This window comes from Lissotriton helveticus, chromosome 10 (genome assembly GCF_964261635.1).
Source record: "Lissotriton helveticus chromosome 10, aLisHel1.1, whole genome shotgun sequence".
Classification (NCBI taxonomy): Eukaryota; Metazoa; Chordata; class Amphibia; order Caudata; family Salamandridae; genus Lissotriton; species Lissotriton helveticus.
The window spans coordinates 374781721-374805001 of record NC_136071.1 but is presented as its reverse complement, the minus strand read 5'-3'; the positions used below and the strand labels follow the sequence as shown (position 1 = coordinate 374805001).

Below are 23281 nucleotides of genomic sequence, written 5' to 3'. Positions count from 1 at the left end.
AACTCTTGGAGACACAACTACAGATATCAAAGGTCCTGTCGGGATAGCTCATGTGGGTGACGTGGAAATTCATATAATGGGTGACTCCGGGTCTCCTATAACCATTATTTCAGATTAGAAATATGTACAATATTGGCCACATGTAGGTTTATTACAAACGGATTTTAACCCTAAAGCATTTGGGGAATTTGACATCAATATGTTTGGGTATTTCGAAGATGTGCTTAATATTAAGGGAAGATGTATAAGTACAAAAATGTACGTGGCTGAAAAAGGCAGAAATATAGTTGGATGGAAGGATTTAGCCAAGTTAAAGATAATTTTAAAACCAGGAGCTGAAGATCCCATAGTACTTGATGGTGGCTTTGTGTCTGTTGTTTCTGTTCCTTCTGTGGTGTCAAGAGATGATGGCGTTTCATCCATTTTGAGTAAGTACAAAGTTTTGTTTTGAAGATCGAATAGGGTGCGTTAAAGGTTTTGTCCACAAAATCAAGCTCAAGAAGGATGCAGTACCGGTTCGACATAAAGTAAGACCTTTACCTTTATCAGTTAAGGAAGATTTGCAGTCATTGTTAAACAATTTAATTGAAGAAAAAGTAATAGAACCAGCTGATTCGGCTGAGTGGATTTCCGGGATAGTTTTGATTAAAAAGAAAAGTGGAGAATTCCGCTTGTGCGCTGATTTGAGATCGTTGAACAGAAATATTCTAGTAGACTGTTTTCCCTTACCAAAAATTCAAGAGATTTTGGCGGCCACAGCCGGATCTGAATATTTCTCACTCTTAGACCTCAAGTTGGCTTACCATCAAGTAAAATTGGATGAAGATTCCAAAGAATTGACCACGTTTATTACCCCCATTAGGTGCTTTTAGATACATACGATTACCGTTTGGTCTAGCATCTTCTGCTAGTGTTTTTCAGAAATTGATGGAAAATATGTTTGGTGATATGGAAGGCATCCAAAAATGTCAGGACGATATCCTCATTCATGCCAAAGCAGTGGAAGAACACAACGCTATTTTAGATGCAGGTCTAGGTAAGTTACAACAAAGAGAAATGACGGTATCAAAAAACAAATGTGTATTCCTCAATAGAATATTTGGGACATATTCTAAGTGGTCAAGGTATCAAACCCAAATTAAGGGGCACATTATGATGGCGGACGGACCTGAGTCCGTCCGCCACCATAGAGTAGGAGGGAACCTCCGCATGGCCTGCGGAGGTCCCTCCAGTACAATTAGGATGTGACCGCCACCCTGGCGGTCACATCCTTTATTTTTAACATTGCGGCGGGTGCAGCTTCAAGCTGCACCCGCAGCAATGTTAAAAATGCACGCATTGGATTTGTATGTAGAAAGTGGCAGGCACCGAGCGGTGCCTGCCGCTTTCTGCATACAAATGCAGGGGGGTACCATAGGTACCCCCCATGTGCACCCCCACACCCCCTTCACCTAGGGGGCCCGCAACGGGCCCCCGCAGTGAAGTTACACATGCTTTTCCACGGCGGAAAAGCCGCCGCGGAAAAGCATGTTTCAGAGCCCATCCTAATCTGGCTGACGGTGTCTGAGAGACACCGTCACCATATTAGTGCTTTTCCGCCGCGGTTGTGAGCCAACCGCGGCAGAAAAGCTGCAGACGGAAACCGGGACCCACCAGCCATCCTAATGAGGCGGTGGGTCTTTGGTGGGTCCGCAGAGGATTTTCCGCATCCTCCGGGCCGGCGGTGGCTTCCGCCGGCCCGGAGGATGCGGAAAATCCTCCATCCTAATGAGGCCCTAAATTTGGTTAAAGCCATAGCTGATGCACCCAAACCTGTGGAAAAAGACTCATTGAGGTAATTTCTTGGCCTCAGTGAATACTATTCACGGTTTATAGAGAACTATTCCAATATGGTCGAACCATTAAGAGTTCTACTACGCAAGGGGCAACAATTTGTGTGGGAGGATATACATGATCAATCTTTTTCTCAAATCAAGATGGCCATACTTAATGCACCTACATTGAAACCTTTTAACAATAATGGGTCAAATATTATAACCGTGGATGCGAGCTCCATCGGAATAGGTGCAGTATTTACCCAGAAAGTAGGCAAGTATGTTCACACGGTTGCTTTTATTTCCCGTAGATTGAGTGACACCGCGAAAAATTATAGCACCATCGAAAGGCAAGCTCTTGCTTGCGTATGGGCAGTAGAAAAGTTAAAAATGTATTTGTGGGGCAAAAATGTTGAGCTTATCACTGATCATAAACCCCTCACCTTTATGTTTGATGGATATGGTAGGAGAAATGGTAAAGCTTCAGCCACATTGGTACGTTTACTGGTGAAGTTTCAAGAATTCAATTTCACTATTAGGCATATTTCGGGTAAGAACAACATTCGTGCCGATTTTTTTGTCCAGGTTGCCAACAGAAAATTGTGAATCTACTACCATAGATAAGAATGAGTGTGTAGTTTCAAATGTAGAATTGTTTCGAAACTCGCAGAATGTAATTCCAGAAAGTGAATGGATCAAAGCCATGGAGAATGATGCTATTTTGCAAAAAGTTATTAAGTACATGTCAACTTTATGGCCTCCTGTACGCAATTTACCTCCAGATCTCAAAGTGTTTTTGCAGGTATCTGATGAGTTGAATGTAATGCATGGATATCTCTTGAAGGGTGATTTACTTGTTCCCCCTTCCAAAATTAGAAACCAAGTTATTTCAAATGTGCATAAGTCTCATTTAGGGTCCACCATGACAAAAAGAAAGATTAAGGAACATTATTGGTGGCCAGGGATGGATCTCGATGTAAATATGCATGTGGAAAAATGTGACATTTGTATTAGAGCAGATAAACATTGTAAGCCTCGGGTGCAAGAAATGCAACTTGTTTCAATTCCTAATTCAGCTTGGTGTAAAATTGCCATTGATATGGCAGATCCCTTTTATATTTTGGACATGACTCCAAATTTTTAATTGCTATCAGTGACTACTATATCAAGTGGATATACCACAAATTTGTACATACCATTGATTCTGATTCCTTCATTGACTTTCTTAAGACTTGTTTTTCTATTGAAGGAAGCCCTAGGGTAATTGTTTCAGACAATTGCAAGCAATTAACTTCCAACAAAATGACTGAATTTCTAAAGTTACATGGGGTGAGGCAAGAGAAAACGCCTCTTTATTCTCCCAGGTCCAACGGACAAATTGAGAGAGTCAATCGCTTTTTGAAGGATGGCATTCAATTGGCAGTGGCGTCTAGTCTACCGGTCAAGGATTTTATTCAAGAAAGTGTTTTTGCTTACAACAATACACCCAACAGCGTTACTAGGTTTTCACCTTTCTTTTTAATGAGAGAGAGAAGAGATGACAACGAATTTGTTCCAGAGTTTATTATGGTTAAAAACCGTCCTGAATCTACAGTTGTCATAAATGATGAACAGTTGCAAGTGAAACAGAAAATTGTTGATGGACAGTTGAAAAACAAGAGTTATCACGACAAAGTACACAGGGCTGTTAACAGGGAATTTTGCAAAGGGGATTGGGCTATTGTTAAGAAACCTAATAATCAACTCAAGGGCATGTCGAAGTATTTTGATCCCGAAGAGGTCATTGATTGTTCTGACAGTGCCATTTGTCTCAAGGAACTTGGTTGGAGTAACAAATCTGATGTCATAAAATTGAGTAAAGATCAGACCGATTTATGGTACAGTAGAAAATGTGATCTTACACCTTTGGGAAATGAATTTTCTTGGCTTGATGCATATTCAGGAGAAAACAGTAATGGTACCAATAGTACTAGCTGTAACGCCAAAGGTGTAGATAGTACTAGCAGTAATGTTGGTGCAAGTCCTAGTACACATGATGGTGATTTTGTAAACAAAGAATGTGATTCATGTAATGAGTCTAAGACAAGAAATAGTGATAGTAGTGTTGTTGTTTCTAGACAGGTTAATCCTGCTACCACTGAATCTTCAAATAGCTCCACAGTGTGTCATGGAAGGTGGGAAGGCACTTGTACCAGATTTGGCAGATTAGCAAAGCTGCCCAAAGCTCCTAAAGAATATGTTTTACATTAATGTTCCTTTTATTAGGAAGGGAGATGTTGTAGTTCTAGTATTTCTTTTCCTTTCCTCTTCCTATTGGTGCATGTTCCACATGTCATTTGGAATGTTACCCAAGTATTTATGTGACGTCACTCCAGCTGTACTGGGAGCTCATCAGTTTCCTTCTGATCCGGCACAAGCTCGCTAGTAATAAAACTGAAGCACAAATCATCCTTTCGTCTCTGCTTCTTTGTCACTACAGCATCATTAGGACAAAGTCCGCCCGCTATCCCGACGTAAAAAGGGACCACCCACCATAAGTGCGGCAGTCCCCGGGGGGTGATTATGATGTGCACGCCACACTGGTGGGCGCATCCTTCATTTTCAACATTGCGGCGGTCGGTGCTTTTAGCACCGCACGCCGCAATTGCAAAAATGCACGTTGTGCATGCAAATGCGGGGGGTACCATTGATACCCCCCATGTGCACCCCCCCACCCCAAAATTTCTGGGGGCCTGCTATGGGCCCCCAATGTCAAAGACCGCATGCCTATCCATGGCGGCATTGCTGCCATGGAAAGGCAAATCCCCACATGCATTTTGATATGCATTGCGGTGTCTAACAGACACTGCCATCATATTAAAACCTATTCCGCCTGGTCGACTCATCGACCGGGCGGAAAACCGGCGGGGTCCCCCCCACCATAGTAATATGGCGGAAGGAAATGGCATGGAGGCAGGAGAGAATGTCAGGCGGATCGCCACCGCCATGCGGGTGGTGGCGATCCGCCCGACATTCTAATGGGCCCCTTTGTTTTGGAAATAATCTGCTTTGCCACACTTTTCGAATCATCATTGTTTAACTAGTCTCACTGTCAATGAACCTTGCTTTACCTCTCAAAAAGACAAAACAAATTCTTGGAAAATGGACTTCGGGAGATTCAGGTTGTTAACCGACCCTTACCACAGCTAACACATTCTTCATAAGGATGGGGCGCTGCCATCTAAGGGCCTCATTAGGATGGCGGACGGACCTGCGTCCGTCCGCCACCCCCGAGGAAGAGGGACCGTCCGCATGGGCAGCGGCGGTCCCTCCATGCAAATTAGGATGTGACCGCCATCCTGGCGGTCACATCCTGGATCTTTAACCTTGCGGCGGGTGCTGCTTGAAGCAGCACCCGCCGCAAGGTTAAAAAAGCATGTTTCACATTTACATGCACAAAGCGGCAGGCACCGTGCGGTGCCTGCCGCTTTGTGCATGCAAATGCAGGGGGGTACCATAGGTACCCCCCATGTGCACCCCCACCCCCCCTTTACCCTGGGGGCCCGCAAGGGCCCCCCAGAAGCAAAGGTCCACATGCTTTTCCACGGCGGAAAAACAGCCGCGGAAAAGCATGTTTACTCATGCTTCCTAATTTGGCTGACGGTGTCTTGCAGACACCGCCACCAAATGGCCCGGCAAAACCCGCGGATCAGCGGGGGACGGCCATGTCGTCCGCCGCTGGTCCCACCACATTCCCACCGCCGTCCTAATCTGGCGGTGGGTGTTTGATGTGGCCGCAGCGGTGAATCCGCATCCTCCGGGCCGGCGGTGGCTTCCGCCGGCCCGGAGGATGCGGATTCACCACCATCCTAATGAGGCCCTTAATGCTTTGTCACACATTAGCTGCTGCTGAGGGCACATCATTTCAGGGGTCTACAATTAGGTTTTCAGGTGAAGGGAATGAGATTGGTAATTCCAAGTGTACGTGATTCAGGACCCCAAAAGTAAAAAGTAGAGCTTTCATTAGAATACTCTGCATGCTGCACAGAGAAGGGAATTAAATATCGTTCAGCAATAGAATGAAAATGCAGTCCTGCCGGGGTTTTCGCCTCTTACTGCCAAACAAACTATGTCCATCAGGTTCTCTTTCTTTTCCGTCTCCATGAACAAACATTTTGATTCACTTCATGCACTCTAGCTCAGCCATTCTAGTAGCAAGACGATCATTAACCCTCATAGTAGTTGGCTTGCTTCCAAAAAGCACCACACATGCAGTGGTCGAAGTGGGTGGGATCGGCAGGGTACAGCGTGCCCCTACTTCTTTAATTTGATATATTCAGTTCCCCTGCTTTTTTACTTTAAACATGCATCCCAGGATGGCAGAAATAGCCAAGGCCCACAGATAAGGTAGGCGTTCGAAGCAGTTCGAGGGCGGCAGGTAGAGAAGGAAAAGGACACTGTCTCTTCCTTCTTGCCCAGAGAAGACAAGGACAGTGTCCACTTCTGCTCTACCGTTGACAAAAACACTCAATGATTTCTGAATAATTAATGTAAAAGCGCCAAGGTAACCATGTTGTTCCTGCTTACATTTCACATGCTTTACTTAAACTTGCATTCCCTATGAGTGTTTGCTTTGTCCATGATTTTGTGACTTTTTTTTTAGGCAGCATATTACTCTTGTCTAATGCGTAATTTGAATTGTGTCGTTTCCAAGAGTTTATTGCAGGCCACTCTTGGGTTCTAGCTGAAGGCAGTGTAAGTTTCTATCAATGGGGCAATATGGTGTTTAGTGGAGGAGAGGATGTGGCACTATGGTCAGAGCTGCCGAATTTGTAACTGGGGAACCAGGTTCAGCCTTCATGACCAGTCCACCAGACCACTCTCCTGAGGGTGCACATTCCCTTGCTAAACCTTAGAAGCCCTAGTCTCTTAGCACTAGTTTGTGTACCCTAACGGTGGCAATTGTGGGTTAACCTTAAAAACCTGTCAACCACAATCCATACCGAAGTTCACATACAGTCTTGCGGGCAGGCCTATGATGCAGCACACCCTAGCACGACAGTCATTGAGGTCACAGGATCCTTGAGCAAGATGACTCTAGGGTGGTGCTATCGCACCAGGCACTGACTGTGAGTGGGGTGACATGTTTGCAAGTATATTATGTTTCTAAAAGCACTTGGTGCCTCCTTCCTGGCCTCCAGCAATTATAGGCAACAATATAAATGTCATGATAAATCCGGTGATTAATGTCCATCCTAGAGAGAGATGGAGTTTTGTCAAGTGGAAGTTTTGACTCATGGAAAGGTAGCGCAGAGGGCTTATTTACCTGCCGCAAAGAACGTGTACCATCCAGATCACAAAGTGCACATAATGTAAATGGGTCAAGGGGTTATTGCTTGTCAGTGAGATCCTTTTGGTACTTGCAGTTCATAAGTCAAAATCCTAACACAGAACAGTGAGCTATTACTGTCTTCCAAGAGCTGCATGTTTTTTTTCCCCAGTCTGATTATCCTGATGTTGCAAAAAGGGTTCATTTGAATATAAGTCAATTCTGTTTATTAAAGAGAACCCCCAATCATGGTATTACGTTCTAAATTCAGTGTGTTTCTCCAGACCAATCACTATTAAGCTATACTGCCTACTTGTATGGATGTCATGTGACTCCTACACCTTGTGGTCCTTTGTCTTATGTAACATTTTCTATACAGAGATTTACACACACATGATTAATTGTCTCTGTGTAATGAGTGTGGTGTAAAGTGCTCTGATACCCAACACTGGTATCAGTGGTGCTGTAAATCAAGTTAAATTCATCTGAGCGAGAGTATTGTTATGGAGACTTGAGGGGCACTGTTAAAGGGTGGTAGTGAGGGAATCAGTGGCAGAAGGAGTCATTAAGGGGGCACCAACAAACATTGTCGCAAAGGGTTCCACCAGCGTTAAAGCCGGCCCTGCCCTTGAGGCCAGGCTGCCTCAGCCATTGGTCCCTCCGTTGGCCTAATTTCAGCAGCAATAGCTGGACCTCACCAGAGGCCGGCAATGCAGGATTTGCAAGCACACCAAACTACGTTCACAAACTTCACGGTCTATGCTTCATGCACAAGGACTTTTAACATGTGCTGCCTGCTTTGGGGCCACTGGAATTATGCAGCAATGGAGGAAATAATTATGCGGCAGTGTTGACTAAATTATGCAGCAAAGAAAAGGGACCAGCATAATGCAGTATATTTTCTGATTTTATTATTTTTACAGTTGCTAACAGTCTCTGGAAAAATGTTGCCTTATTAGTACCAGTGGAACATACAAATCCAGCAGTGACAAAGGTGATCAGCCAACCTTTGTAAAGGGCCGTCCACTTTTCAGAAGCACTAGTTACAATTTTTGGGAACATTTGATCAGTTTGAGCTACAAACTTTTTTTTTGTTAAATTCGTCAAATTATGCAGCAGATGTAAATATTGCAGAACCAGAATTATATAGAAAACATTTGCAAACTAGGATATTTTGCCATTCATGCTTGAACTGCTCTTGCTGAAAAAGGGAGAAGTGCTGATGACAGAAGCTGCATGGCTTAGAGGCAAATGGTTTGTACTTCCACTTTTAAGCTTATGTCACTATAAGTGCAGGAGGGGCCACCACTGGCACACAACAGCATACGTTAAGCACTGATGCCATTGTCATCAGGGCAGGAGTCAGATGCAGGAATGTTACTCAGTTTATGTTTATAAAACTCTCACTTTTAATAAATGCCGTTTACAAAATGTGATGTATTAAAGTGAAATGCTTCTGTGTTTTTATTTTTTTATTTTGAAGATACCTTTTCAAATTCTAACCTGGTATTTCATGCATGATTTCCCCCCACCTAAAAACCAATAGTTAGAAATAGTGTAATGCTGCTGACCTGGTGTGTGCTGCGGGTTGAAAAGCAGTGTACCTAATCTGTCGCAGGCAGATTAAACCATTCACAGGGCCACCAGATGATCAGTGATTAACAACATTTATTATTGTCTGCAGCTAGTTCCTTTCTTCTCCTGGGTCCCTGCTGCAAGAAATGAGATGAGACATCCTCTGAATCGACAGCTCATCTGCTTCATAACGCTTTCAGTGTAAAACCATGCCCCACGAAACACGTGTACTGCAAACTTATCAAAAGCAAGGCACCACTCCTTCAGCCGCCTCCTCTCCTGATGCATAGCAATCTGTTGTCACCCACTACCTCATTGTACCCTTCGGCCTGTGCTCCCCCACCGTTTAAATGAATGGAGTTTTGTTAACTCCAGGCAGGGCCTATGGGCGTGCGCCCCAAAAGCAACCTCATCCATGGCATTGGAATTCACCACTCCTCCTAAAATTGTCACTGCTGTAGCTTGTGACCTGGAAGCAAATGCGGCTTGCTGTATTTCTTCTCTTAATAGAGCTGGGCATCAGGGCAATTGTGCGCCTTTGTTAATGTTTTCATGCTAACGGCAGCGTCCTTCATGGGCTGCAATTAATGTGAAAACCTAAAAAAAAAACACACTGGGGGGCGTGGTTTGGCGCCCGACAGGAATGGTGGCGCCCGGGTGAAGCTCCTCGGGGACTTCAGGCGGCTGCTTACTTCCCGCGTTGCTCCGACGCCGAAACCGGGATGCGAGGACGTCGGAACACTTCCTCCTCCCCCTAGGACATGTGCGATCTCCATTGACGGCGGAACCGCATCTTTCTGGCTGCCGTGAGTTTTCCTTTATTGTCGCCGAGTTGTGACCGCCATTTTGTTTTCACTACTCGCGCTGACTCACAAAAACGCGATGTTTTCTTGAAAGACTGCGGCATTTTCTCCTCTACCACATATCATTCCAGGCTTGATTTGGGGCTTGTTTTCTTTTGTCTCTCCTCTTGGAACATGCTATATGGCCTTTGCATGTCTCCAGGACTAAGCCTATACCTTACCTGACTGGTTGGGCAGAGGCGGCCATTTTATGATTTGTTCTCCTCACTTTCTTATTTCATTGCGTACTTTGCCCTCAGCAGACCATGCCTCCTCGCATAAGTTTCTTCGCTCTCAAATATCTTTACTGCATAAAATAAGAGTGCTGCCTATATTGTTGCAACAAATTGTATCAGAGGGGTTTTTTACAAGGAATTTTCCACGGTGACCACTACAAGCTCTTCCTCCTCCTCATATACAGTGCTTTTTTTTGCTGTTTCTATGGGCAGAATGAAAAACATTAATCCTACAAAAGTACCAGTAAAACCCATCTTTGTCAAAAACTCACATGTTTTTACTGTGTTCTCCAACATCCAAGACTCTTTAACGCCTTCTCCACCAGACACTATGACGAATACGGATCCTGCTGCGGCGTCCTCAGGGACGTCTCTTTCCAAACGCCTTAAACAAAACCCTCCATCTCCGCCTAAAACGGCCTCATCTGTCTCCATGGAGATACTATTGGAGGAGATTAGGGCATTGCACCCTTTCATGGAGGAAACTAATGCGAAGCTGCAGGTCCTCACTGACAACTGGTCACAACTCAAAATTGAGTTACTGCTGTGGAACACTCTGTATCTTCTATCACAGATACTTGCGCTAAATTTTCTCCTCTCCAATCTCAAGTCTCTGCTCTCCAGCGCCAAGTCGAGGAGCTTGAAAATCGTAATAGGCGCAATAATCTCCGTATTTATGGGCTGGCAGAAGGACTGGAAGGGTCAGACCCCCCTTACATTCTTCAAATCTTTTATCCCCAAAGTCCTCCACATGCCAGATGGTACCATGCTTAACATTCAAAGAGCGCATAGATTGGGTCATCCTTCTTCATCTACTTCTCCCTCACAGAAGCCTAGAGGTGTGATTCTTTATTTTTTGGAATACACGGACTTATTAAAAGTTTTATCAGCAGCCAAATCCTCCCAACGCATCACCTGGTCCGGAGCCACTCTATTTTTTGCACAGGATTACGCCAAGGCCACTGATAATAGAAGGGAGGCTTTCCTCAACATTAGACCTGCTCTTTGCGCAATGGGCGCTCGTTGCGGTCTCTTTCACCCTTGTCTTTTTAGGGTCACCTATAACAACAGAACAATGACCTACGAGGATCCGCTGCATCTTCAAAGTTTCATAAACTCTCATTCCACAGATGCCATGGACTCCTCCTCTTCCAATGCTGGATGATTATACGATTGTTTCTTCTTTTAATGTTGTCTCTCATTTTTTGCTGTTTTATTAAATGAGTTTTGTTTTATTTTTACCTGTTTCACATATTCACTGTTGTTTTTATTGTTACTGTTTTTATTCCCACAGTTCTTTCCTTTTCCTGCTGCGATGCCTCCTGGTCCTCCGTTTGCTTGACCCCGGTTGTACCGTCCGCCCTGTATGGTTCCTTCCCTCCCCTTGTCTCTTTGAATCCTCCTTCTGTAGGTATGTTTTCGTTTTATGTATTCCTTAGATGTTTCTTTTATAGCCTTCTTCCAATGTTTCTCTCTACAGCTTCTTGTTTCATCCTTTCCTTTCCCCTTTTCAACTCTTCTACTGGTTTTTCTCTTATCTTCACATTCCACTTTTCTCCACGATGTTTTCTCCTTTCTTCCTTTTTCCTCTCTTTTTTTCCTTGTTCATCTTTTTCTCTCTTAAGTACTTTCTCCATTGTATTTCTATTTCCAGTTTGTATCTCTCTTACTTGTAACTTAGCTTAGTTTTTAAGATTGTTTATTGCATTGTATGCTTTTTATTAAATGATGTTACTCTTTCTCAGTTACATTCAGAGTTACTACATGGAATGTTAAAGGTCTAAATAATCCCATTAAAAGACAACGAGTTTTATCCCACTTGGCTAGATTACATACTGATATTGCTATGTAGCAAGAAACCCATTTATCAAATACTGAAGCCTCTTAATTGAAACGACGTTGGGTTGGTAACGTTATCTCCTCCCCAGCTTTAGGGAAAAAGAATGCTGTTGTAATCTTAGTTCACAAAAAGTTTAACGTTTCTATTGATCATCAGGAAAATGATTCTGACGGTCGCTGGGTGATTCCCAAATTGTTAATCGATTATGTACCGTTAGTTATTTTTAATGTTTATGTTCCAGTTTCTGTTGATAGCAAATTTTGGGTACTTATTTCTGACAAATTGCTTTCCTATGATGACGATTACATTATTTTTGGTGGTGATTGTAACCAAATTCATGATCCCATTTTAGATAGACACTCCCCAGTTAAATTTGTTATTTCCAAAATGCATTCCCAATTTACCTCTGCCATCCGGCGTAAATCCTTAATTGATATCTGGAGACTTTGTCATCCAGATTTCCGGATATATAATTATTTCTCTCCCCCACATAAAACACAATCCCGCATTGATTATCTCTTTTTTTGTAAGTCTCTGGCTCAATGTGCTCTTAATTCAGAGATAGGCTCCATTTTGATCCCAGATCACGCCCCGGTTTTTGTTGATTTTGACCTAATTCCCTTCTCCCCTTCCTCCGGCAGATGGCGTTTTAATAATTCCCTTCTTGCGGATCCTAAATTCTCTGGCCAATTCAGTTCCTTTGCTAATGACTTCTTTGTTACTAATAACCTCTTTGATTCTTCTCCTGCTATGATTTGGGATTCTTTTGAGGCGACTGCTAGAGGTTTCATAATTAAATATGTTTCTCAGGAAAAAAAAAACTTTTGAAAAACAATCTGCCCAACTTCTTGATAAAATTAAACAACTAGAGTATACCTATTAGCAATCACTTACCGACTCCTCTTTAAAGGATTTCATTTCCACCAAAGTCACCTTCAATAAATTATCTACTGAGGCTGCAGCCTCCTATCTTTTGAAATGTAGTACGCGATATTATGGGGTCAAAATAAGATGGGGAAGCTCTTAGCTAATTATTTGAAAACTCGCCGTGACAGAACCAGGATTGCTTCCATTACAGATTCTACTGGTAACTCTCTTTTCAAAGATGACGATATTTTACAGGAATTTGTCACATTCTATAAACATCTTTATACTCTGGTAACCCAACCCCTTCCATCTGATTTATCCGCTTACTTTCAGTCACTTACTTCTCCTTCCTCTCCCCATATTAACTTTGATGAGCTCGAAACAGATATAACTTTGCTGGAAACTTCTCATGCAGTTTCGGTCTTACGACGTGGTAAGGCTCCAGGCCCCGACGGCTTTACCATTGAATTTTATGATCACCTTTCGAAACTTCTTCTTCCGCACCTTCTTCTCCTATTAACTCTTTTATTACGAACGGCTCTTCCCAAGGCACTTTTCAAGAAGCTCTGGATGCGGAGAAGGTTTTCGATAGGATTAGTTGGGATTTTATGTTTCATGCTCTCAGATGGATTGGCTTTCCCCCTAAATTAATCTCCCTTATTTCCTTATTGTATTCCGGCTCTAGAGCTTCTATCTTTGCAAATGGCAAGATCTCAGCTTATTTTTCCCTTTCCAGAGGTGTTCGCCAAGGCTGCCCCTTGTCCCCTTTGTTGTTTATAGTGGCATTAGAACCCTTTTTAACAAAAATAAGACAAGACACTCAAATTACCGGTTATAATCCTGGCCCCAGCCATGTTAAATTGTCTGTTTATGCCGACGATATCCTTTTATATTGCTCCAATCCCGACACTTCTCTTCCCTCTTTCCTTCGTCAAGTCGACAGTTTTTCAAAGGTCTCAGGTTATCGCCTCAATCGAGATAAATGTGAAGTCCTACCTCTTAACGTCTTATGTCTTCGCCATTACTTTGATCACACAGGTTTTTCCTGGCAACCGACTAAATTAAAATACTTAGGATTATGGTTTTCCTCTTCTATTTCTGATACTTTGAAATTTAACTTCGAGTATATCACCAACAAATTGACTGATTCAATTATCAGATGGCATCCTCTCTCTCTTTCGTGGTGGGCAGACTGGATTCCAAAAAAATGATGTTAGCATCTATAATTTTATATTCCCTTTCCATGATACCGAATTATTATTTTAAGAGATTAGACTCAATCTTACTGAAATTTCTCTGGAAAAACAAACCCTCACGGATCACCTTATCCTATCTTAAAAGAAATAAGTCCAATGGAGGTCTTAAGTTCCCTGACTTTAAATCTTATCATTATGCATTTTCTCTCAAACAAGCTTCTCGATGGTTATCTACCGAATTCTCTACACACCCTCCTGTTTGGTTATCTATTGAAAAATCCCTTACCTCACTGTTTGACTTCCTTGTAACTCTTACATTTACTGCTAAAGCTTCTTTTCTACACTCTCCTATTATTGCCCATACACGACATCTTTTAACCCCCCTTTTACCTTCCTCATACACTTCTCTTACTTCCTTATTTCAACAACCTATTTGGCATAATAAACTTCTTCGTATCAACAACCGCTCTTTTTTCTGGAAATCCTGGAGATCCAAAGGTTTACTATGGATTTCTCAACTCCTGTTTGACAATGTGCCCTTAACTTTTTCTGATCTCCAATCTCAATTTCTTCTTCCAAATTCTTTTAAGGAAACAGTATACACTTCTACTTCCTGCTCTTCAACACTATCTTCAAACACTCCCGGCATTTCCCAACCATCCTGCTCCATGTTCCACAATTTTTTCGCTTTTAGATCCTTCTCCTTCCGCTTCTCGTATTTACACATGTCTTTTATCTCCTTTGGAACGGCTTAAAACAAAAACTGAATTGGCCTGGGAACAGGATTTGTCTACATCCTGGTCCGTCTCTTTATGGGATAAAATATGGTTAAAGATTCATAAGACATCCAGGGCAGCTAACACCACCCAAACCCTTTACTTTATTTATCAGCGTTTATTATTTTCTCCAGCAAAATTGGCCTCTTTTTCCCCAGACCTTTCACCTAAATGTAGGTCTTGCCCATGCCCGAATGCGGATTTGATTCACATGCTATTTCATTGCCCTAATATTCATGCCTTCTGGCAATCAATTTGGTCTCGCATGAATATTATTTTTAAGACGAAAATCCCTTTCTCCCCTTCAGCTGTTCTCCTAGGTTCCCTATCCCCATCTTGGCCCCACAAGCCTTTTCACTTCAAATTGCTCGACTTACTAATAGCTGTGGCTTTCCATTTGATAACCTCCAACTGGAAAGATTCGACAAAAGTTACATATTCCGCTTTGTGGAATGCCATTTGTTTTCATCATAGGCTTGACACTAATTACGTTACACCTATTTCCCTCGCAATTAAAAGAGACTTATTATGGATCCCACTTACTACACACTTATCCACTCTCTCTTCCCCAAGCTCCTCTATTGTGACTCACACAAATAAATCAAATGAGGTTCGTAAACCACCATGATCATTTCTAGTTGTCTTTTTTCTTCATTTTTCTCAAAGATTTTATTTATTCACTTATCAGATTCATGCTCTTATTTATAGAATCATTTATCAACATACAATGTTTTATTTAGAATGGTGTTACTTAAGTTTGTTTCACTTTGTTTACTGAAAAATTTATTATAATATTTTCCCTTTTGCTCCCCTTTCTTTCCTTTCCTTTGGTTCAGTTATAACTGTTTATTGAATCTGTTTCATTACGCATCTTTATTATGCACTTTCATTTTCATATGCATTTATATTGCTTTGATGCACTGTTATTATATTCCTTTTCATGCTTGGTTTCAATAAACTTGAACTTAAAAAAAAAAGGCACACTATCACCCTGCAGCCCAGCTCTATTAAGCGAAGAAATACAGCAAGTCTACAAACACAGACTGTGCTTTCAAGTGATTCTAAAAGCACACGCTGTGTGTGGTGCTGCATTTCTTTTGTTTTCTAGAGTGTGGCTGCTGGCAGATTGTGTGCTTTTATTTAAAGCATTAATGTTAATCACAGCTCGTGACAGGCACTGCAATTAACACGAATATTTAAACAAAATCACACAATGAGCCCCACAGCCGCACCCTAGAAAACAGAAATCTATCAAGAGGGAGCACTTGGTAAATGCAAGTTCGATATGCGTGTTTTTCGCGCTGCAGCGGGAATGCTCTTGGGGATGTGTGTGCACGCCACACACACAGCAGTGCGCGCTCGGGGGCACTGAGGTGCGCGTGCGCACTGGTGCGCACCTTTGAGGGAACACTGCTGGTATGTTACCTTTACATGAAATAATTTGGAAAAGGGATACAATTAAATTCCTCTGGATTCAGTTTACTAGTTCCTTAAAAAACAATCACTTCAAATTGCGAATTTATTGTAAACTATATTAAAGAAAAACTCTCCAAATGGTCTGCACTACATCTGTCATGGTGGGGAAAAACGGACTCAATAAAAATAGTAATTGCCCCCAAAATCTTGTATTTCCTAGCTATGATTCCTAGTCAATTTCCTATGCAGTTTATAAGACTATTGATCAACATTTTTCTCAATTTCTTTGGAATAATAAAAGACCTCGGAATGGAATGGAGGGCTTTGTATGCCTGATTTTTTTTAACCATCATAAAGTGTTTATATTAAAAGAAAGTTCTCTTTGGTTTAATCATTCCCACCATAATAATTTCCCTACCTGGCTTCTTATAAAAAAGAATTTGATAAAGCCATTCCCCTTACGTACTTTATTAACAATGTCTAATAAATCAATATTGCTTAAGAATTCTACTATTTTGAAATCTACAAAGTTAATCTTTCATGATTTAGGTGCTCTTTTCCAATCAACTATGTCCTATTCCTTTGATGTGTCATTATGGCATAATCCTAAATTAAAATTATCTCGATCAGTAAAATATTTGAATTCCTGGTTCAAACCTGGTATTTTTATTTAAAGGCTATTTACCATAATATTACTTTCTTGTCATTTGATGAACTATGTGATAAATGTAGCTTATCTCCTTCCTATTTATTAAAATATGATTTTTTATGTAATTCTATTCTAGATTCCTTTCCTAATAATTTCCCATTGAAAATTACTTCAGATTCCACGACTTATATTCATGCAGTATATTCTTCATATCATGCTGTCTCATTAATTTATAAACTACTGAATAATTTTCAAGGTAACAATATTGAGTTGATTTCATCGGTTTGGAATAATGAACTCTCAAAATCTTTCTGAAATGATATATGGAAGAAAATATGATTAAATAATATTTCCGGATGGTTACCTGTATCACTATATTAAACTAATTATTATTATTTTTATTTTTTTACTGCTTATGGACTCCGTTAAAGTAATTTCAAGCTAAGCTTCTACCCAATTCAAATTTCTGGCATTGTAAATTATATCCAGGCTCGTTAAAGCATGTGATTTCTTAATGTAATTTTGTTCATTCTTTCGGAAGGAAGTTTAGGATGTCATTAAAAAAATTACATTTTTCTGAAACACTTTCATTTAATATTTTGATTTGCAAATCCAGAGGTATTTCTACAAAATTGTCTGATTTAAACTGTAAACTATTCCATTGTTTTTTTTTTATTGTCGGCTGCTTTAAAGTCCATTACTGCAGGTTGGAAAAATGTATCTTTACTATGGTGTCAAGTTTGGTGGTCATGAATTATTTTTACTAGAAGAGGTGCTAATTTATATTTGTCTGGCATTGTACATAATAGTCCGTCTTATCATTTATTTTGGCAACCGATTGATGATTATATTGCTTCTTACCTATATTTTTATTTTCTCTATTATTTATAACTTGTATATGATATCCATATGTGGCTCTGTTATTAAGAAAATTGTGTCATATAATAATATTATTTTGTGTTTCTCTCCTTCCTTTTATAAATTGTTATTCTTCTCACTATATTGTGCCTCTTATTTTCAGATTTATTGTTCTTGATAGACAGATTCTACAAGGTACTTTTTTCGGTACTCTTTCCTGTATTGTCCTTGTCTATCACAAAAATCACTAAATCATTTTGAAACCAAAATCTGATCTAATCGATTTATATATAAAATAAAGAGCAGAGGAGCTAAAATACAACAGTGCCGGATCCCCTTCTCTAACTGAAAGTGCTTAGTGCATTCCCCTGATGGACCATATCTTACCAAGGCTACAAGTCCCGTGTGTAAACTATACAAACACGCTACTATGCCCTCATCCACCCCCATGGCCCTCAGCACAGACCACAGCTTAGTTCTCACCACTGTGTCAAAGGTTGTGTTGAGGTCCATAAAGGCTAAATATGTACTTTCTTTTTTAACTACAGTGTATTTAATAACTAAAACATATACATTCAAATTCTGTCCTATAGTGCTTCGTCCCAGCCTGAACCCATATTTTCAATTTCTGACAAGATATTGTTATTATTAGCTCAGTCTGTTAGACGCTTCAGCAAGACCCTACCAAGCACTTTTATTTCTGTGTCTACAAATCAGACAGTATCATGGTGGATCAGCAATTTGAAGATTTTGTGGCTTACATTTGCCAGTTGTTGGCTAAAACTCTTTATGTCAAGTTTAAGAACTCACAGTCTGCATGTACATTATGTCCAGTCTGGATGCAGACTGTAGGAAATTGAGTGACTGGTGCAGGGGCTTAAAATCCTACTTAAAGAGGAATCACAATTCTTGTCAGGTCAAACCACAAGGAAAAACTAAATTGACTAATTCTCCCCCCTCTGGTAGTGTGGCACAAAAGCAGACGAGCTTAACTTAGAGGGAATGTGCATAGTAGTTATGAACCACACCAACAGTAATAATGTGAAGGCACAACGTAAGAAAAATCTCACACCAATTTACAAAAATAGAATAGACTGTAATCCATTATTTGAGAAAAAAACAACAACATTTCAATCAGTAGAACAAAAAACATGCATTTTTAAAAATTATTTTCCCTTACTCTGCCTATAGGAGATAGAGAACACAATTGGTAAGCCACTTTGTCTACGTTTGTAAAGCAGATATTGCCTCACTGAAAAGAGAATATTTAAGTCTGATACTAGTATCCATGTTATGTTTGATATTTCTAAATTTCTTGGTATATGAGAACTGAAGCACTGAAATCTGGCTAGTAAGACCATCTACGTTATACATATAAATGAGAAGAATAAATAACTATTGATTTTAATGTTTTGGTTAAAAAATATATATTTGTGTTATTTTAAAGTTTTAGATTGTTATTGTGTTTCATGAAACTACTTGTTGATGCATGTTGTATATCCGAACTGACAATAAATGAATGAATACATTTGGGTGAACTATTATTAGACCTGTAAAAACAGCTCATCCACAAGAAATATGCTAATTATGACCCCTCTGCTCATTGAAGATGTTTTTATATGACAGTAAGTTTTATTTAATCTAACATACTTGCTTTAAGTGGTGGGGGTATGAATCTCTGGTTTGAGGAGCAAACAACTTCTTGAGAATGCTTCGACAAGTGGAGCAAAAGTAAAGTAAAGGTATTGAGTAAGTAACTGAATGAGATCTAAGGAAAGCTGAAAATGTTGAGAAAGCACCTGTGTGAGTAGCGAAAAAGGTGTATTGCAGATTGCAAATCAACAACATCAAATATGTTATGTTTCACAGTCAACAAACCCACATCTGCTTGATCCATATTCAACTGTTCTTCTGTAGATTTTTCAATAACAGGGCAGATGCCTACAAGAGAAAAAATGGGATCAGGATCAAAACTGTCTGTTGCAGATGGTTATGAGGTAGGATATAATAAACACTAGTGTCTTGATGTATTTTGCAATTTGGTATCTGTATTGGCATCCTGCATGCAAGAGTTTCATGATGCAATATACCATGGGTAGAGGTGGTACTGTATTGTATGGGAGAGCGGCTTGGTCAAGGTGGGTTTTCATGTCACAACTACAATTTTAAGGGGGAAGTAGCTAGGTTATGAGCTTCATTATTTAGTTGTGCCTAACCATACTGACTGTGTATAGTTGTAAAAATTATAACTTGTTCCAAATGCCACCTGTTATTTGACTACTTTTTTCATTGGCATGGCATTGATGTATAAAAGACACACATGGCATGTCATCAATATATAAGCACACACACACCCACACACACCCCCACACAAATATATATATATATTCACTGAAAAAAACATAGATTTCAGGCACGTTATAGATAGGAATTAGCATTTAAAAAACCTTAGAAATTCACTGAAAAAACATAGGTTTCACACATGTTATAGTTAGCTGGGCATTTCACCCATACAAAACCATTGAAATTCCCCCGTTATAGTTAGTTCAGCTAACTATTACTTGTGCGCCCGCAATGCACTGCTGATGATGTCACATATTACAAAACTCATGACATGGTCAGTGACATCACTCATGACATCACTGATGACATCTCAAATGACATCACTGATGACATCATCCAGCTAACTGGGCATTTCACTCATACAAAACACTCATGACTTGCTTTCACTTTAATGTGGGCAGCCTACTTTGCATTAGACGCGGTTTGTGCAAAGAAAGGGGCGATGCCTCACTCTTCGAGCCTCAAGCCCCATTGGCTGGACCAGCCTCACGCCCCTCTACGTGCCTGAAGGGACGGCGAGGCAGAGACAGTCAATAATCGGTGCACTCTTCCAATATGAACCGGTGATGATAGCGCGCTGTCTTTTAGTGCCTTGCTATCTCCAGGCAGAGATTGTTTAGTTCATAATAGTGACCCATAAAAACGCGCGGGCCTCCAAATTAAAACAAAGACTCTCCATAGAATATTATGAAAATAACAGTTGATGCGTCTCGGGTTTACAAAATGTTATGACAACAGGCCTGACTTCATTATTTACTATTTTGCTGCAATGCTCTGTAAGAAAGGTCCTTCTAGCCATAAATTAATCTTTCAAGGGCAACTCAATATATGACAATTTAAATTGCAGGGTACATATCTCTATTAAGCAGTAAACTGATAAGGTTGAATACATAATGGCAGGTCGTAAAGGGATTAATTTCCCCTATCTAATATAAAAGAACAACCCTGAAGAGTACAAAATCCAACAGTGGAAACCTGTCTGCCCGCTGACAGGGCCGCGTCTATGGGCCTTGTTATCTCAATTTTGCTGATACGGGCCGTGCAGTGGGATAAGTTTGCTGAAAGCTATCTTACGCTGAGCTGCAGACACCCTGTACTTATTCCGTATTTGTTTTCCTTATTGATACGGGAAAAGATGCGCCTTTTGTCCTGCTGCTGCGTGGAGGAAAGATACGCCTACTCACATGTTTGTGGGCGGGTCTTGGTGATCATGCCATAACATCCCAGGCAGTAGTTCAGAGACATTCTTTTGTGTGGTTTATGGCCCGGCTAAAATGCTAGACCACTTTGGCGCCAAAGCTTGACTGACGGATACACTTAACCCTTTATGGGCTTTTTGGTCAAGGGTTGCTCTGTCTAGAGATGTCTTCGGCTGTCTGCGAAAATGCAAACTCCAACATGGTACTTTGGATGAGGATGCATGATTTTTTTCCCCATAACTTGGAATTATTCGCCAGTGTTAGTCGCTTTAACCATGAAGGGACCAAGCTGGAAACCAAGCTGATTTTATATGTCAAGACTGTGCAAGGCACTTGTCAGAATGGATGGTTTGCTGGTGCTTAATACCCGTGTGCCTCCCGCTATTATAATTACTTTGCCCTGGGGGTGGGGCTCCCCGGGGCAGTGTGGGGGAGATTGGGCCCCCCCACTTTTTCCACTATGCCCCCGGGATTTGGTCCCCCCGGGAACTAATTTGAAAAAAGCAGACCGGGTTTTTTTTGTTCACTGGGTACGCGTACCTACGTGTATCCTGCGATTTTTAAAAAAAAGGAAAACATTTTTGGGCCTTGGGGGTCCTTGTGGGGCCCCCTGAGCAGGCCTAGGAGGGTCAGGGTGTTTCTACCATGCAACCTTTACGTGTTTTGCGCACTTGTTTCACTGCTTTCTTGTGCCTCGGAGGCACAAGATGGCTGCCAGCACTTCCTGGTTTGGAGTGTTGACAGCCAATTAGCATAAAGCTCATGCTCGGGAAGGTATGCGTACTGTAAAGAGTACAGTACAGAGTATGGTACTTCACATATAGATATAGCTATGATTCTACTTTTGAATTTCTCAGGAACTACTGAATGGATTTACACCATTTAACAAAAAGTGTGATCCGTGAACCTATCTTTGTGCCAAATTTGGTGTAATTCCGTTTAGCCGTTCGGGCTGTAGCCCTGGCTAAGTGTCCAATGGAAAATTGCATGGGGAAAACATGTTTTGGGACCACCCTTTTTTCTCAGCCCCTGCTTGAAGAATCAACCCCAAACTCTCAGGGAAAGAGCAGAGCGGAGCGGGCCATTTTCTTGGAGAATTTCGCGAAGATTCGTCCACCGGTGCCAAAGTTATACCAAATAGAATGTTGCGGATTTCCTATGGAAACTAGGTCCTAACTATAACTACCTACATATATATATATATGTATATGTATATATATATGTACACAAACCAACACTCCAGCACTTCCAGGCGGCGAACTGGAGAAAAACCGACCACCAAGACCTTCAGATGGCCGAATCAATGATTTATTTCACCTCCTCATTCCATGGCGCGTTTCGGGCAACGGGTGCCCTTGATCTTGTGCTTGGGCAAGCTGATGTACAATTAAGACATAAAGTGAAGCAACAACACACCAAACGCATCTTGGCTCCAAGAACCTTGGTCCTGTAGTCAAAACAGGTTGAATGTTGTTGTCGCAACTCGTTTATGACTCTGCTGTGCCATTTTTTGTCTCCGGTCTTTTCAACCACATATTCAGGCCTCTTGCTTAAGTGGGAATTGTGGATCTTTCAACTATTTACTGTCAAATGGCAAGTTTTCAGATGTGGCAGTGAACCAAAAGCGGAGATTTGTCTGTCTTTTTTCTAATTAGTCAGCAGACTTTCATGAACATCAGAGGTTCAGCAGACGTAGCTAGGACTGTCCACTGTCTTCCTATAGTAATGCGAACCTGGCAACTTTTAGGAAGCTGAGTCCAGTAGGTGCGACCCTTTATTTTGAGTCCCAGACATATTACTGTAATTGTTAATTTACTGTTTTTAATTTTCAAGATGCCTCCATGTGTATTGACAGTCTAAGATCTACATTTTTTGCACGATTACCCTAAGATACACCTAAGATGGTAGTCAAAGTTTGTATTCTAGATTTCGGGACCGTAGACAACTTCTCTACAAGTCTTTGGCCTTGAAAACAAGCTTGTAAACTAATACCGCCATTTTAATAGCGTATAGTCTTTGTATCTTGTTTGTAATCTTACGACTGTTGTGCACATTTTTTTAAAATTGTTTTTGTAGTTTTGTTTGAGGGTCCATTTAAGCACCAATACCTGTGTTTGAGGTTGGAGTGTGGACACCATGTGCATTTATATTTTGTTTGTGAATCTCTGGGGTTGTTTGCACCCTGCGCCTTGAAATCACTGCTGTTATATATTTGTTTTCTCTTGTGGCAAGCAAATTAGAGCTGTTCTGGTCCACAAACTGAACTTTCGATCTGCAGTTTCGAAAAGTGCCACAGGAAAAATGGTCAATCCAAAGGGAGGCATACATTTTTCTAAAATATTTTTTAGTCCACCGTTGTTCG

General features: G+C 41.0%; 1 protein-coding gene across 4 annotated transcripts in view; it reads right to left on the bottom strand.

Annotated features, from left to right (window-relative positions):
* Positions 1 to 23281, bottom strand: part of LOC144784035 (GTPase IMAP family member 9-like) — a 290804-nt gene that overhangs the window by 189515 nt on the left and 78008 nt on the right. For 2 of the 4 annotated variants that reach the window (XM_078662740.1, XM_078662737.1), the window contains exon 2: positions 19260 to 19354. In XM_078662740.1, the coding sequence (XP_078518866.1) occupies positions 19260 to 19274 (15 nt within the window). In that variant the 5' untranslated portion in view covers positions 19275 to 19354. The remainder of the gene's footprint in view (positions 1 to 19259; positions 19355 to 23281) is intronic. The other 2 variants (XM_078662739.1, XM_078662738.1) reach the window with 1 other exon arrangement.